Source organism: Ictalurus furcatus, chromosome 10 (genome assembly GCF_023375685.1).
Source record: "Ictalurus furcatus strain D&B chromosome 10, Billie_1.0, whole genome shotgun sequence".
NCBI classification, from domain to species: Eukaryota; Metazoa; Chordata; class Actinopteri; order Siluriformes; family Ictaluridae; genus Ictalurus; species Ictalurus furcatus.
Genome location: NC_071264.1, coordinates 1,179,527 through 1,196,877, shown reverse-complemented (window position 1 = coordinate 1,196,877; position 17,351 = coordinate 1,179,527). Strand labels below are relative to the sequence as shown.

General features: G+C 40.1%; 1 protein-coding gene across 1 annotated transcript; it reads left to right on the top strand.

Annotated features, from left to right (window-relative positions):
* Window positions 1-1,919: 1,919 nt before the first annotated feature.
* Window positions 1,920-15,552, top strand: LOC128613842 (C-type mannose receptor 2-like). Its single transcript, XM_053634969.1, has 6 exons — window positions 1,920-2,645; window positions 3,051-3,114; window positions 14,217-14,588; window positions 14,764-15,096; window positions 15,222-15,310; window positions 15,448-15,552. Exons 2-6 carry the CDS (start codon window positions 3,078-3,080, stop codon window positions 15,550-15,552), a joined length of 936 nt encoding a protein of 311 aa, XP_053490944.1. The 5' UTR covers window positions 1,920-2,645; window positions 3,051-3,077.
* The last annotated feature ends 1,799 nt before the right edge of the window (window positions 15,553-17,351 follow it).

The following is a 17,351-nucleotide window of genomic DNA, read 5'->3' as shown; positions in this document are numbered from 1 at the left end:
TCAGGGTTGGCCACTCAGAACAAAAACTCAAATATAAAATGGGTATATAAGTATATAAATGATTATTTAAATAAAGATGAAACACGATTACCGAGAACTCAAAACCAAACCTCTCCCATTCAACCATAACGCGAAAGGGAAGAGGAGGAGCCAAAATAGGAAATTACACAAACCAATGACATCATGACAAATAAAAGGGAAAGCACTCACACAAATAGACAGTTAATATCAGGTATATATCCTTTTTGTGTAATTCTACGCATTAAATTTATGGAATGTTTTCCATACCCTTTACGCCAGGTCCTGATTCATTAGTTAAAACTTCTCACATTTATTTTGGTAACAAGAGAGGTCACACACACACACTCATATTTTGCACATCACATGTTCTGATTCAGTGCCGAGGCTGACTAACAGTTAACTGTTAGAACTGCCTCAAAATTGACAATATTCCTATCTAATCCACTCAGATAAATGAACTTATACTACTTTAACTCTACTAATGCAAAGGCAACAGACCTGTAGGGTGCCTTAAGAGGGCATTTGTCTCAGCTTTACTTCAGTGACAGAAAAAGCAGTCGATCACTGAAATGCAAATAAGTGTCAACTCCTTCCTTGGAAGAACATGCTAGCCCAATGAGCCGTACGCTGATGCGTTTTGTTTAAATGCTTTGCATGGATGCTTCACTGAAGTGCACCATATCTCACTGAAAATATGTCACAATGTACAGTGTGCATGTACGAAAATAACCACAAGATAAACTTTGTATTTAAAGAGATATTACTCTGATATTTTAGATTTTGCTGCATTAAATGTAATGATTTGATCAGGGGGTGTTAAATACTGACTATTTATTTAGCTGTAATTATTTGACAGGCCAATAAAATATCTTAATAATTTTATAGATATTTTTGTAAATATATATATATATATATATATATATATATATATATATATATATATATATATATATATATATATATTTATATGTTATTTTGTTAATAGAAAAAAGATTAGTATTTAATTAATTATTATTTATTAATCATAATTAGGAAATTATTCTTAATAAGGTAACATCTTATATTTCATAATCACCATTTTGTTTTAAAGTTTTTTTTATTTTTGTATTATTTTTTTAAAGCTCTTATGTATGTCTTGTGCTCCATATTATAGTGTACAGTGGTACATGTTAGATGATAATTACAGTTCCCTCTGAAAGTTTTGGAACAGAAGGGCTAATTCTATTGTTTTTGCTGCACATTGAAGACATTTGGGTTTGAGATAAAAAGATCAATACAAGACAACAGATCATCATTTGAGCTTTAATTTCCTTGGATCAGCTTTTGATCCTTTTGGTAGCAGACCACCCAATTTTTAGGTGAGCAAAAGTATAGGAACAGATCAGTCTTGCAGTAAATTAAAGTAAATAACACTTAATATTCAGTTGCATTTCCTTTACTCGCAGTAACGTCATTAATCCTGTGACTCACTGACACCAAACTGCTGGTTTCTTCTTCTGTGAAGCTTCTTTCAGTAGTTGTTTGTTTCAGGGGGTTTCTCCCTTCAGTCTCCTCTTCAGGAGGTGAAATGTTGATCAGTTGGGTTAAGGTCTGGTGAGTGATTGTCCAGTCTAAAACCTTCCACTTTTCCTCCTGATGAAGTCCTGTGTTGAGGTTGAAGTGTGTTTTGGATTGTTGTCTTGCTGCATGATGATGTTCTTCCTGATTCATTTGGATGCATTTCTCTGTAAATTGGCAACAAAATGCTGACAAAATGTAAAATTTTTATAGAATTGAATACATCCTGGACATCAGTAGTTCATTGGCATAAGCCATTTCCTCCACCTTTTTCTGACACACCTCATGTGTGTGAAAATTTCCACCTCATAATTCCATTACTGTTTGGTCAGTGGGCTAAATACATTTGTAGAAGATACTCATTACCTCCTGGCATTTCTTTTGATAGGTTGCTTAGCCATAGGTATAGCATTTTAAAAGTGTGAGCTATATCTAGGTTAAGCATATCTTGAAGTAGGTTTAATTGAGTGACTTCTGTCCTTGTTTTTTTTATTATTATTTTTTTTTATTTGATTTGATTTGTTATTTCATTAAAAAAAAATTAGAACTCTTTTGATATATGCCCAAGTTTGTTTTTTTTAATGGTAAATGCGTAGGCTAATGTTGATGGCAGTGCTCCCCAATACTCCCACATACAATGTGTTCTGGGATTCTGAAATAATTAATCATATGACTGAAGACGAGTTTGGCTGTTTGAAAGGCAGCTGTTTGTCCCTTTCTGTCCCATTTGTTGCAAGCAATGTCTCAGATTTTTTTTAATTTCTAACATATATTCAAGCATAAATAAATTTAGAACCCCTGCATAAAATAATAAAGATCCAGTAAAAAAATGTCCCATATGGAGAAAAAAACAACAACAAAAAATTGACAGCACTGGAGAGTGACATGAAGAAAAGAGGAAAACAATCTTTCCAATCCCAAAACACCAGTTTCTGTCACATGGGTAAGGAAGACAACTGTTTTGCATGTGACTTTTCTTAAAAGGCAGATAAACTTGTGAGAGATTGTCAGAGAGAAGAGGTTCAGAGAATAAACTGACATGCTTCATCATCTCATTCACATTACAAGTGAGTTTCAACAATGGAAACTTGTTGTTTTAGCTTTTTCCTATTATTTAGTCCATTGTTAATTTTTTATCACTGTCATTTATCTTTAAACTCATTTAAACCATATTTGCTAATAAAGATAATTATTTGGTTTGAAGGAAAAAATGTTTTAAACTAGTTAAGTATTTTGTATTTACACAGTATATACAGTAGTAATAAATACTCTATGTTCTGTGGAAACTGTATTTTCTCTGTTTTAATTGACTTGTTTGCAGAATAATGTGGTAGTGAATGCTGAGTTTCCTTTGTAAAATGATCTTATATAGTGTATATAGTATATGCATTTACACATCTTACTTCTATTGGAATCTCACTATTTGAAGTAGTGAGATTTCTCATTTTCTCATAAAATTTATTACCTTTCAGATTTTGAATTCAACAGTAACCTCGGTGATGAAGACATGTTTGTTTCTACTCTTGTTTTACACAGGTAAGAGGAAATGCGTGTGTTTGTGTGTGTGAGAGAGAGAGAGCATTAGGGGTTAGAAGTTAGTGTGAAAGAGAAAGAGAGAGCGAGAGAGAGAGAGAGAATGTGCAGGATGGTACTCATACACCATGGCACATTTAAAAAGCCCAAGAATGTGCAGTAAGCTGCTGTTACTGAGTGATCGGATCTGGCTCACATTCCAATTTGTTCCAAAGATTTTGACAAAGCCTGAGGTCAGGACTCTGTGTAGGCCAAACAAGTTATTTTACACCAAACTCAATGACTGATTTCTTTATGGATCTGTTTGTGTACAGATGAATCATCATGCTGAAACAGGGAAGTGATTTCTTCAAATTGGTGTTTCTGTGGTCGTCAGTTCTGGATTGGGTTCCATAGTGAAGAAGCTGCACATAGTGATCTTCAGCTTGTGTGCAGCTTCTTCACTATGGAACCCAATCCAGATAGTTTTTAACTTGATAGTAATTTTTCCAAATGAGGAAAAAGTAATTTACTGTGCTTTGTTAAAAACATTTGTGATGTACAAATGAGCTGTAGTTCACATTGCTGAAATCCTCTGCATGTAGTTCACAACTCTCAGGAGAAATCTGAGATGGGCTTTTCAATAGCATGTAGACCAAAAGCCTTTTAAACACAAGCGGTACCCCTTACACCCATTTAAAATCAGGGTTAGAAAACACAGGCTGAAGAATATTTACAGTATTGTGTAATTATTTGATTGTTCTTTACTTTTTCTTATGCTTCAAATCTGTTTTATTCTGTTTATGATGAGTTATGATTTGTGAGTGTATTCTGAGGGTGTTCTGACTTTATATGTCATGCTATAAGATAAGTGGATACAATGTATGTAAGGAGATAGACAAGTGGTGTTACAAAACAGGACTCAGGACAGGACAGGAAGTAAGCATAGGAGTGACATCTTTATTTAGACTTAGGCAGAGGACATGAAACTGAAACACTTAACCCAGGCATGAAACATTCCTCTAATTATGGCAGGAAACACTCCTAACTATGGCATGAACACATCATTTAACTAGAACAAGAACTTCAACTTAGGTATGACTACTCTAACAAAAGACAAACACTCTTAACTGTGACATGGTGTGAACACTCCTAACTAAGACATGGAAAAAAACTCAACTAGGCATAGCATAAACACTCTTAACTATGGCATGGCAAACTAAGGAACAGGAAAACAGACAGAGCATGGCAAAATCACATCTTGGCACCATTATTCTTTCTGTCTTCTTCTCTGTTGGTCCTTTCTCATTTTATTTTAATGCCGCGCAATGTGCGCAGCAACTCGAGGGGTTTAAATAACCAGTCTCTTAATTGCTGACAGCTGGAAACACTTGAAACAGTTTTAGCAACCATGCGCACTTCAAGCACATGCGCGCCCTTAAGCCGCTCGTGCACGTTGTCGCCACAGCGTCATCTGCCGGCGAGATCGTGACAGAACCCCCCTCCAAAGGCGCTCCTCCCGGCGTGCCAAAAACCCCCTTCCAACGGGGGTCTTGGCCCCTGTGTAATCGGTCTCTTGGTGCATCGGAAAACAGGGTGGCCTCCGCCAGGCAGCAGACAGGTAGAGCACCACCCCCAGTGGGACTGAAGCTCAGGGCACCTTCTCAGCGGGACCGGAACACTGGGCGACGTCCTCGGCGGGACCGGAACACTGGGCGACGTCCTCGGCGGGACCGGAACACTGGGCGACGTCCTCGGCGGGACCGGAACACTGGGCGACGTCCTCGGCGGGGATGGAGCTCGGAGGGATGTCCTCGGCGGGACCGGACGGCGGGACAGCCTCCTCGGCGGGACCGGACGGCGGGACAGCCTCCTCGGCGGGACCGGACGGCGGGACCGCCTCCTCGGCGGGACAGCCTCCTCGGCGGGACAGCCTCCTCGGCGGCAGAGACCCCGCCACGGGTCTCTGGCTGGAGCTCTGAGGTCACCAAGTTGACATCGGGCTGGGGCTCCGGAGCTGAGACCTCCCCGCAGGTCTCTAGCCGGAGATCTGAGGCTGCCAAGTTGACCTCCGACGGGGGGCCCAGAGTTCACCAGGTTAACCTCGGGCTGGAGCTCCAGAACTGAGACCTCCCCGTAGATCTCGGGCAGGAGCTCTGAGGCCGCCAAGTTGACCTCAGACAGGGCCCAGAGGTCGCCAGGTTAACCTCAGCCGGGAGCGCTGAAGCGGAGACCTCCCCGCAGGTCTCAAGCTGGGGCTCTGAGGTCACCTGGTCGACCTCCGACGGGAGCTCCGAGGTCACCCTGTGACCTTGGGCTGGATCTCCGCACGGGCTCTCCGGTGTAGTTGTTTATGCTCCAACCAACTGCTCTTGAAGCATTCCTTTGAGCAGTAGAATGCTTCCTGGAGACCCAGTTATTTGCAGGTAGGGCATTGTAGCAGAGTCTTCCTCCTGCAGCCCTGAAACACACATCTAGATGTCCTCTCCACCATGTCGACCAGAACCTGACATGAAGCTGTGGATTTGGCCAGGTTCACCCACTTGGGAGCTGCGGAGTCTAGCATGTCCACCCACTTGTAGAAAAGGTGGAAAGGCGGGTCAAGCTGGGGCTTTCCATTGACCCGCCACCCCAGCAGACCCAGACCCCGAAGATGTCCTGGCCGGTAGAACTCCTCGATGAACAGTTCCACGAACTGGGTGACATCCTGGAGAGCGGGGGACCCAGCACTCACCAGTTCCTCCGCCCAGTCCCTGGCCGGGCTGCAACCGGGGATACCAAGAACCCAATCCACTGGCTCTTGGTAGGCTTGGGATATGCCAGGCTGCAGATATAAACCGGGCAACTGCAGAGGAATTCCAGCGGGTAGCTCCCCAATCCCACTGTCACCAGGGGGAGCTCAGCAGCAAACCTCTGTGGGAACTGCATGGACTGGAAACACGGCCAGTAGTCCGAGCGCCTCCCAATAAGGTGTCCTCCTGCTACTTCCATGGTTGGACGCGGCACTCTGTTATGAAACAGGACAGGAAGTAAGCGCAGGAGTGACTTCTTTATTTAGACTTAGGCAGAGGACATGAAAATGAAACATTCCTCTAATTATGGTAGGAAACACTCCTAACTATGGCAGGAAACACTAACTATGGCAGGAAACACTCCTCTAACTATGGCATGAACACCTCATTTAACTAGAGCATGAACACTCCTTTAACTTAGGTATGACTACTCATTAAACAAAGACAAACAATCTTAACTATGACAAGGCATAAACACTCTTAACAAGGCATAGCATAAACACTTAACTATGGCTTTTTCATAACCACTCTTAACTATGACATGGCGTGAACACTCCTAATTAAGGCATGGCATAAACACTTAACTATGGCATGGCATAAACTAAGGAACAGGAAAACAGAGAGCATGGCAACATCACAACCTGGCACCATTATTCATTCTGTCTTCTGTTAGTTCAATTCCAATTCAATTAAATTTTATTTGTATAGCGCTTTTTACAATAGACATTGGCTCAAAGCAGCTTTACAGAAATATCAACACGTTGATCACTGAGCAAGCCACTGAGTGGCAACTGTAGCAAGGAAAAACTCCCTCAGATGTTTTAAGAGGAAGAAACCTTGAGAGGAACCAGACTCAGAAGGGAACCATCCTCATCTGGGTAACAACAGATATTGTGAAAAAGTTAAATGTTGACTTATATGAAGTCTGTATGGCCTTAAAAGCAGCCGTAGTCCCAGCAGTCTGGAATTAGAGAAGATTTGAGCTCCATCCAGAGGCAGGACATCCGAAACGGATCAGGCAGGTCCGGAGATCAGAAAGGATCAGGATCTCTAGTATCTCCATAAAATCATGTGTGGCGCGGCAGAAGGAGAGAGGGAGAGAAAAGATTATTAGGACTGGGAATTAGCATAATAGAAAGTCTAGTCAGGGTAGGCTTGAGTAAACAAATATGTTTTAAGCCTAGACTTAAACACTGAGTCTGAGTCCCGAACACTAATTGGAAGACTGTTCCATAACAGTGGGGCTCTACAAGTGAAAGCTCTTCCCCCTGCTGTAGCCTTCACTATTCGAGGTACCGTCAAATAGCCTGTATCTTTTGATCTAAGTAGGTGTGGCAGATCATAGAAAACCAAAAGGTCGCTTAGATACTGTGGTGCGAGACCATTTAGTGCTTTATAGGTTAATAAAAGTATTTTATAGTCAATGCGAGATTTCACTGGGAGCAAATGCAGTGTTGATAAGATTGGGGCGATATGGTCGTATCTTCTGGTTCTAGTTAGGACTCTAGCAGCTGCATTCTAGACTAACTGGAGTTTGTTTATGTTCCTACTGGAACATCCAGACAGTAAGGCATTACAGTAATCTAATCTAGAGGTGACGAATGCATGAACTAATATTTCTGCATCATGTAGTGACAATATGTTTCTTATCTTAGAAATATTTCTGAGATGAAAGAAGGCTATCCTAGTAATATTATCTACATGAGCATCAAATGATAGGCTGGAGTCAATAATCACTCCAAGATCTTTTACTGCTGTACATGATGAAACAGAAAGTCCATCCAGAGTAATCATGTGATCAGAAACCTTATTTCTAGCTACATGTGATCCTAATAAAAGTATTTCTGTTTTATCAGAATTAAGTAAAAGGAAGTTAGTTAACATCCAACATCTAATGTCCTTTACACAATCCTCAACTTTACTAAGCTGCTCTGTCCGTCCTCTGGCTTCGCTGAAACATACAACTGTGTATCATCAGCATAACAGTGGAAGCTAATTCCATGTTTACGAATAATTTGACCTAGAGGTAGCATATATAAGGTAAAAAGCAGTGGGCCTAAAACAGAACCCTGTGGAACTCCAAAGGTAACCTGGGTATGCATGGAGAAGTCTCCATTTACAACTACGAACTGATAACGATCGGTCAGATAAGACCTGAGCCAGGAGAGGACTGTTCCCTTAATGCCAACAACATTTTCTAATGTATCAAGGAGAATAGTATGATCTATAGTATCAAAAGCTGCACTAAGGTCGAGTAACACAAGCAGCGAGACACAACCCTGATCAGAGGCCAGTAGTAGGTTATTTACTACTTTAACTAACGCCGTCTCTGTGCTATGATGAAGTCTACATCTTGACTGATACATACTGATAACATTCATGAAATGTAAGTACGAGCATAACTGCTTTGCTACAACCTTTTCTAAGATCTTAGAGATGAAGGGAAGATTTGATATAGGTCTATAGCTGGACAGTTGAGAGGGGCCAAGGTCAGGTTTTTTAATCAGGAGTTTAATAACTGCTAATTTAAGTGATTTAGGTACATAGCCAGTGCTAAGGGAAGAATTGATTATATTTAAAAGTGGTTCAATTACTCCTGGACAAATCTGTTTAAAGAAACATGTACTGTAGGCACAGGCTCTATTATGCAAGTTTATGAATTGGCTGAAGAGATTAATGAAGCTAGTTCGGTCTTTCTAAGCGGAGCAAAACACTCTAAACATTGATCTGATATTGCTACATTATCATCTAATGGGTTTGTTACAATACTGTCTGATTTTAATTTAATAGCCTGAATTTCACATCTAATAATTTCAACCTTACCAATGAAAAACTTCATGAAATCTTCACTGCTATGTAATGATTGAGTGTTTCTCTCTGTAGTGGTTTTATTCCTAGTTAATTTTGCTACTGTGTTGAATAGAAATCTAGAATTGTTTTTGTTATCTCCTATTAAGGTGAAGAGATAGATTTTTCTAGCATTGCTAAGAGATTTTCTACATTTCAGGAGGCTCTCCTTCCATGCTGTTTGGAATATCACCAGTTTGGTTTGACGCCATTTATGTTCTAATTGTCAAGTTGTCTGTTTTAAGGTACGCGTTTGATCATTATACCAGGGTGCTAATTTTTTCTCTCTAATTATTTTTCTTTTGAGTGGAGCCACTCTATCTAGCATGTAGCGGAGTGTTGACTAAGCTTTCAGTCGCCTGATCGAGTTCTATCGGATCTGACAGTGATCCAAATCTAATTGATGTTTCTGCAAGGTTATTTATGAAGCTCGGTGCAGTAGCTGATGTGAAAGTACGTTTTACACAGTAGCAAGGCGGAAATATTATGATCAATATGTATGATGAATGAGATAAGATAATGGTCTGAGACAACTTCAGACTGCGGAAAAATTACAATATTTTCTATACTTAATCCGTATGTTAGTATCAGGTCAAGAGTGTGACCACCATTATGAGTAGGCCCAATTACATTCTGATTAATCCCTACTGAATCTAAGATGGACACAACCGCTATTCTTAGAGGGTCTTCCAGGTTATCAAAATGACGATTAATGCTTTATCTACAGACACAACCAGGTTTGAGATAAAGTCTGCAAATTCACTAAGAAATTCAGTATATGGCCCTGTAAATAATAATTAGAGGAATTGACTTATTTTTTGTGGCTACATAAGTTATACTTGTATAAAGAATTTCAAAAGAATTAAATTTATGACTAGGTTTTTGTGTGACGCCTAGATTTTGACTATGGATGAGACCAACACCTCCTCCTCTACCAGTTGAACGAGGCTGATATACTGTAGGGATTTTAGCCAGCAGTGGGCGGAGCACAGACACACACGAGGCTGTTTCAGTGTTATGGGAGATTTAAGACAATCGATGAGCGGGGGGGTGGGGGGTGTGTGTGTGTGTGTGTGTGTGTGTGTGTGTGTGTGGGTTGAAGGGCGATCGGGCGGTGAGGGTCTCAGCCGTCGGCGGTTACAGCCAAGGGGGCGGGGCGGAGCCGTCACACGTATCGGAGTCACCTGAAACCCGAAAAAAAAAAAAAAAATACAAAAAAAAAAAAAAAAAAAAAAAAAAAAAAACACACACAGCAGAGATTAGCAGACAGGCACGCATCGCCAAAACTGCATAAAACACGCCAGAGATTTGCGCACATGCTCGGAGATACTTCTCTCTGCGAGTGGAATATTGCCCTTTTATACTCTCCCCTCGCTTGCTGGATGGTGGAATTCTTCCGCACGGTGCACCATTCACGAGCCGTGGGTGTGTCGGCGGCCCCGCCCCGCCGCCACGTGCTCTCTGGCCGTCCAAAACATTTGGTGGCGCTGAAGCGGAACTGTCTCTTCTGCGCCACTGCGGCAGTCGCGTGAGGAGCGATCTTTGTTTCCTGTGTGCCGGCTACCGGCCTGGCGCCTCAGTACATAACTGTATCCAGGAGGACTGGCTTCATTTAATGCTATGTACTCGTTTGGTTTAATCCAAGTTTCTGTTAAACACATTAAATTACATCCCTGATCAGTAATGATGTCGTTAACAATAAGAGCCTTAGACGCAAGAGATCTAATGTTTAATAGTCCTAGCTTCAGATTAAAGGTGCTCTATGTGCATTCAGTATGATTTAATTTTATGTTAATTAGGTTACGAAGACAGATTTTCCGAGATTTCTGTATTTTTATAGCTCAGTGAACAGACACAGTCTCTATAGTATGTATTACAGGTGCTGGATTATTAATTGAACATTGATTATGATGAATGTTACTGTAAGAAGATGTACTTACAGTAGGCAGTCACTTGGAGCGTAGCATCTTGGAGATGTTGTCAGACAGCAGTTCCGCGCCGAGGCTGCTGGGGTGCAGGCCATCAGGACGAAACAACCTAGGATGCTCCCAGAACAGATTCCAATTATTAACAAACACCAGAGTCTGTTCATTACACCAAGAAACTAACCAATCACTTAAAGAATGTCTACTGAACTTTTCGGCTCCACGTCTGTATGTGGGAAGAGATCCAGAGACGATGGGTCATCTGCCTTGTACCGTCTCGATCAGGCTGGAGAAGTCCCTCTTCAGAACCTCCATCTGCCTCAGCCTGAGGTCATTCATCACCGCGTGCAGCACAACCGCTCCAATGCGCTCGTCCTTCTTCAGGATCCTGGATACCTGCCCAGCGACATCAAGGACATGAGCACCAGAAATACAGTGTGTGTGCACTTTACCTTTAGATGAAGCGACACGGACATTCCACACAACGGAGTCCCTGATGATCACAGCGTTAGGTCTGGTCTGACAGAAGGGCAAAGCAGTTCCTGGTTGGAATCTCAAACACCAGAGGTGGAGAGGTCCTTGCCTGGGGTCCAGCCCGTGCCTTCTGCCGCTGGTTTACCCAAGGTCTGTGGTGTGTCGGCGCCGGCGTGACTGACACCTCGGCTGGGAAAGTCCTAGGTGCACGGTCCCTGCACAGAGAAACACACAGCGTAGCGGGGCTGGGAGTGGAAATACCACGCTGTGTGCTTACCTTGGATATGTAGGCAGAGGCACAAGATGTTTCCAGAGCAGTTCGTTGCTCCAGCAGCTGGGCCTGCTTGTCAAGTAGGCCGTGGATCTGCTTCTCCACATCCTCCAGTTCCAACAGCACCATGTGAAGCTCAAGCAAGTCCTCATCTGCACTCAAAACCGGAGAAACAGCAGACATATTTGCTTTTTAAACAAAACAGCAGTAAATGAGAAATGTGAAACATAAGCAAGGCTAGCGGTAGGTGATGCTAGCAGGCTACAAGCTAGTCACGGATGTTTGTTAGAACAGATCAAATTTAGCGACAGGGCAATGTTGCAACTGTTTTATCTAAAGTAGTGTCAGTTATATTTGTATAGCGTAAGGTAAATAATTTTAAAGTATAGAGATTAGAAGAATTAATATAATAGCATCAGCTCAAAGAACACTGCTTCCTCAAGCAAGTTAGTCCTTCCTCATTTTGCTTTACTTTAATGCCGCATGATGTGCGCAGCAATGTGAGGGGTTTAAATAACCAGTCTCTTAATTGCTGACAGCTGGCAACACTTGACACAGTTTTAGCGTCCATGCGTACTTCAAGCACGTGCATGTGCTCGCTCTGAAGCCGCTCGTGCACGTTGTCGCCACAGCGCCACCTGCCGGTGAGATCGTGACAAGTGGTACACGTTTTCATGTAAAGTCCTTTTTATCATACAATGTGCTAAGACTCTCTGTACATATTATTGCATAAATTACCTAAAAACTTGTTGGATATTGGGTAGGCTTTCTCACATTTATTTAGACAGGAAGGGAGAAGTTGCGTGACAAGCCAAAACAGCCGTATTCTCAATCTGAAGAACTTCTGCAAGTAAAATTCATTTACTGTGAAGATCCTCCAGATTTATCCTTCCACCCTTTGCATCTGACCAAAGCGTTATTCCGGTAATTATATATAATTGAGAAGGTGATAAACATTTGAACAATAACTAACAGAAGCTTGGTATTTTGCCAGTTGATTGGTGCATGTACAGTATAATCCTAGTTCTAAATGTCACATTAATTACTGCAAATTTGGTTTAATTTAATAAGAAGATTTATTAACAAACACAACAGTTCAAAAGCCAAAACCATCCATGGGTCACACACAGAATATCCAATAAACAAGAACCAAGGGCAAAACCATCCTGAGAGAAATCAAACATTGTCAATATATTAAGCAAACACAGAACAATGGCTCATAACATGAATAAAGATCATCAACAATGCTCTGCGATTACACATTACGTAAGTGGGCACTAAATAGTCCGTGGACATGAAATCAGGTCTGTAAGTAAGAGATTCAAAACAATATTCATGAACATCAAAAATGTTAAAATTCCTAAACCAGTAATAAATACTATGACCAGTAATAACAATTATGAAAATGCTGAATTCACAAAAGACATTGCTGTGGCATATATAAATAATGAGATATTACTCATAATACTGATATTGTCAATAATGGCAATGTTTCACTCGAATTTAACCTAGCCCAAAACAAGTCAGTTCCTATGTGTCATGTGATATTGGAGAAGGGCTAGAAACTACGTTTCCCATCAGCCACTGCACCATGTCTCATATCTCAATTCACCTGTTTCCCGTTTAGCTCATTAGCACTGATGTGTATATACAGTCAGATTCTGCTCTACACGGGTTGTCTTGCATTGTTAGTTCTGTCCCCATGTGTCACATTATACTCGTCTTTGACCTGTGTAAGTCTTGTGTTGTGATTTGTTTGTTACTTTATTAAACGTTTCACTTCTGCAATTGCATTCACCTCAAATCCCTGACGTGACACCATCATATATCTTGAGGTCACAGTTTTTGGATTCTGGCACAAGACCTAGGATATTGTCATGTGTGTACCATATGATATTAACTTTCTTTGGCCAATAAAATATATTAAACATACTTAAGTTTGTTTCAAAATGTGCAGTTAATGTGTGTGATTTGAAACTGTACTTAGATTTCCAGTAACATGAGGACTTTAAGTCATTTTAAGTATTTTAAAAAAATTTATTTAAGTAAAGACAATTTCATTGTTTTCTGAGTAGAAGTAATACATAGCAAGGTCTGCTACTTTAGGTATAGCACAGAACACATGATATATTTGAATGAAAGAGGAATGTTTATTTTTAATTTATCAATTTCAAAATGCCTACAGAAAATACAGAATAATTACCTTGTTTTGGGGAAATTGGAGGAAACTAGTTTAGACTCTTCTTCTCTTTGTGACTGTGCTCTATTCTAAATTACATTTTGCATGGAAATTTGACTTTTTTATTGTAAGTCATTTCATTAGGATATATACTGTACATGTGAGACATATGCATAGAAAACAATCCTATTAAATGGCTGATCAACAATAATATTTATTTATCCAAACACTTCAGGGCCGGACTGTAACAGGGTCCGCAGTTACAAAAACACCAGTTAAATTCGAGGTCTGAATGCTGAGGCCTTCAATTTCAGTGTTATGTCCTCAATACGTCAAATCTGAATACAGCCCAAGATTTGTTTATAGAAACTACATGGCTGCAGACTTGATTTTTTAAATCTTCTAATAATTAATATGGTTAAAATAGTAATTAAAGTGGGTGTTAAAAAAAAATATTTCATTTATAATGCCCATTGCAAAGCTTTCATCTCAACCAAAATAATAGCTTTTAAAATAAATCAGCCAAATGTTTTGCACCCAAATATAAATATACTGTATGCTAAAAAGTTCATGTGGAAAATGTAAATTTATGCCACAGTCCTAACACTGGATAAATCCAATAAAACTCTCTTCCACAGGAGTCATCCCCACTGTCCTCTCTGTCTCTCATAAGTACTATCTGATAAATCAGGGGAAAACATGGAGTGATGCTCAGGCTTACTGTCGGGCTACATATACTGACCTGGCGATCATTAAAAGCAATGATGACATGGAACAACTTCAGAAAGAAGCACAGATGCAACAGTTCAGTTCCAGCACTTGGATTGGACTGTACAATGATGTCAACAGCTGGCGCTGGTCCTTTGGAAATGAGCCATTGGGAAGTATGACAAAATGGAAGCCAGGAGAGCCTAACAACAGGGGCGGACATGAAGAGTGTGTTGTAACATCTTCGTTGGCTTGGTTTGACACCCCATGTACACGGAAGTTTCCCCTTCTCTGCTTTGATGGTGAGGAACACCATTTGTTTCACATGGTGGTTTTGATGTTGTATATGGTGTACTTATGTTCTTAGCCTTAGCAATATCTACCTTTCTCTACCAGGAGACACAATTAACTTATAATTAACCTTCGTGTTAAATATGGTTTTTTTGTTGTTGTTGTTTTTTTAAAAAATTTTCACAGACAGACAAACTGGCACTGGGAGTTACATTTATATCTCTAGTACAATCACCTTTCTTGAAGCTCAGAGTTACTGTAGACAGCATTATACAGACCTGACCAGTGTGAGAAACGCAACAGAACACCTAGCTATACAGGGACTGGTCCCTGGAAATACTTGGATTGGCCTGTTCAGAGACGCCTGGAAGTGGGTAGACAAAACCAACTTCTCTACCAGCAGCTGGATGTCAGGAAAACCTGATAATGCCCTGGGGAATGAAAATTGTGGTTATTTAAATAACAGTCAGGCCGCTGATGCACAGTGCTCAGATGTAATGCCTTTCTTCTGTTACTCAGGTGAGTCAAGTATTCAGTTTTAAAATTAGAAAAAAATTAATGCCTTTTAAAATATTAGTAAAATAAAAACAACTTTACTTGTCTGTTCCTGACTGTGTTTGTATGTTTTGAATTACTACATTCAGAAATAATTAAAAAACAAATCATCAGACTGAAGATCCATTCCAATCAGGATGTTAACAATCTGATATCACAGTCAGCCATCTTAGAGCAGGTAGGTCTTATCCTCAACAAACCCCACTTATATTGTCCATTCCTCTCTTAATTACTGCCACCAGACCCAGAGTTTCACAGGGATTAGTGTCTCTATCCTGAATCATTTATTACTAAAAGTCTTATTCTGTTCTTCAGATCAGGCAAAAACTGAAGGATCATGGGATGGCAGAGAACATCACAGTGGAATGGAGAAAGCAATCAAATGGAGTAGTTTTTCACAAGGAGAAAGAAGTAGATTAGAGCAGGAAATAAGTGTAACCAAGAAGTCTTTATGTTGAAGTGATTTTCTTTAGGTTCCTGCTCGTTTTTTAATGACTGTCTATAGTGATTACAGGTATATTAATATTTAATCTCTTACTATCTCTAATAAGTGACAAGGAGGATAGAGTGGCTATAAAAAGTGTATGCACCATTATTAAAATTAAAGGTTATTGAGGTATTAAAAATGAAATCAATATAAATCATATTCAATATTTTTCCACTTTAAATGTGATATAGCAACCAACAAAATTCAAGTGAAAACAAATATAGAGACAGTTTAGGGTAAATAATTTTCAAAACATTAGATGTAATATGGAACACCGCGAAGGCCATCAACAACAAATGGAGAAAATGGAGCATCACAGTGACATTCCCAACAACAGGATGTCCCTCAAAAATTGACAAAAGGACAAGAAGAATCCTTATCAGGGAGGCTAGAAAGAGATCTATGGCAACATTACAGGAGCTGCAGGAATTTCTGGCAAGTCCTGGTAACTCCCTGCAAAGGGAGTTCTTCATGTTCTTCATGAGACAGCTGAAGATGTAGATAAAAAGTTCACTTTCCAGCACAATAATGACCCAAAGCACAAATCCAAGTCAAGGAAGGAATGGCTTCAAATGAAGAAGAGCAACATATTGAAGTAGTCCAGTCCGAGCCCAGCTCTAAACCCTATCAAAACCCTGTGAAATGACTTGAAGAGGGCTGTGCACAGGAGATCTCCTCACACTTTGTTTAGACCTGGATAAGTTAGCAGACCCTTACCCAAAAAGACTGAGTGCTTTATTACAAGCAAAACATGCTTTAACAAAGTATTAGTTAATTAGTAAATTAGTTAAACACTCGTTTAACCATGTTATTGGAAGGATTTTTTCTTCTTTCTCCCCATTTCTGTTTGTTTTTCGTTTGGTTAATATATCACATTAAAGGTGGAAAAAGATCTGATGTAATTTATCATAATTTAATTTTTTACAGAGGTAAGCAGGGGTGTGTACACTTTTTACAGCCACTAGTAGCACTAGTAATCTCTGGTGGGAAGTTTTAGATTTTATTTAAATTACATTGAGGGTGTTACACATTTAAAAAGACCTTTAGACTAAAAGAAAATTGTAAAGTAGTAAATGTCTATTGTAATACCTGTAATTTGGTTGTGAAGGTGTAAATAAAAAAGTTATTAAACGATTTTACTGTTTCTTGTTTTGGAGCAATGTCCACTATGTCAAGAACCTGGATAATGTGTATTTGAATATAATTTCTACTATCTTGACTAGCTTACTGCACACACAACATCCTTCTGTCCTTTTACCTACTCTGCATTCTACAACAAGCTAACATTTTATTACATTAAATTGTTTTAATATATCAGTATTGCAAAATCTTTTTATTTAAATTAATAAAAAAAATTTTTTGAGATGGGCCTTATTCAGGGAGGTGACCAAAAACCCGATAGTCACTCTGACAGAGCTTCAGTTTGTCTCTGTGGAGAGAGGAGAGCCTTCCAGAAGAACAACCATCTCTGCAGCACTCCACCAATCAGGCCTGTATGGTGGAGTGGCCAGACGGAAGCCACTCTTCAGTAAAAGACACATGACAGCCTGCCTGGTGTTTGCCAAAAGGCACCTGAAGGACTCTCAGACCATGAGAAACAAAATTCTCTGGTCTGATGAAACAAAGATTGAACTCTTTGGCCTGAATGGCAAGCGTCATGTCTGGAGTAAACCAGGCACAACTCATCACCTGGCCAATATCATCCCTACAGTGAAGCATGGTGGTGGCAGCA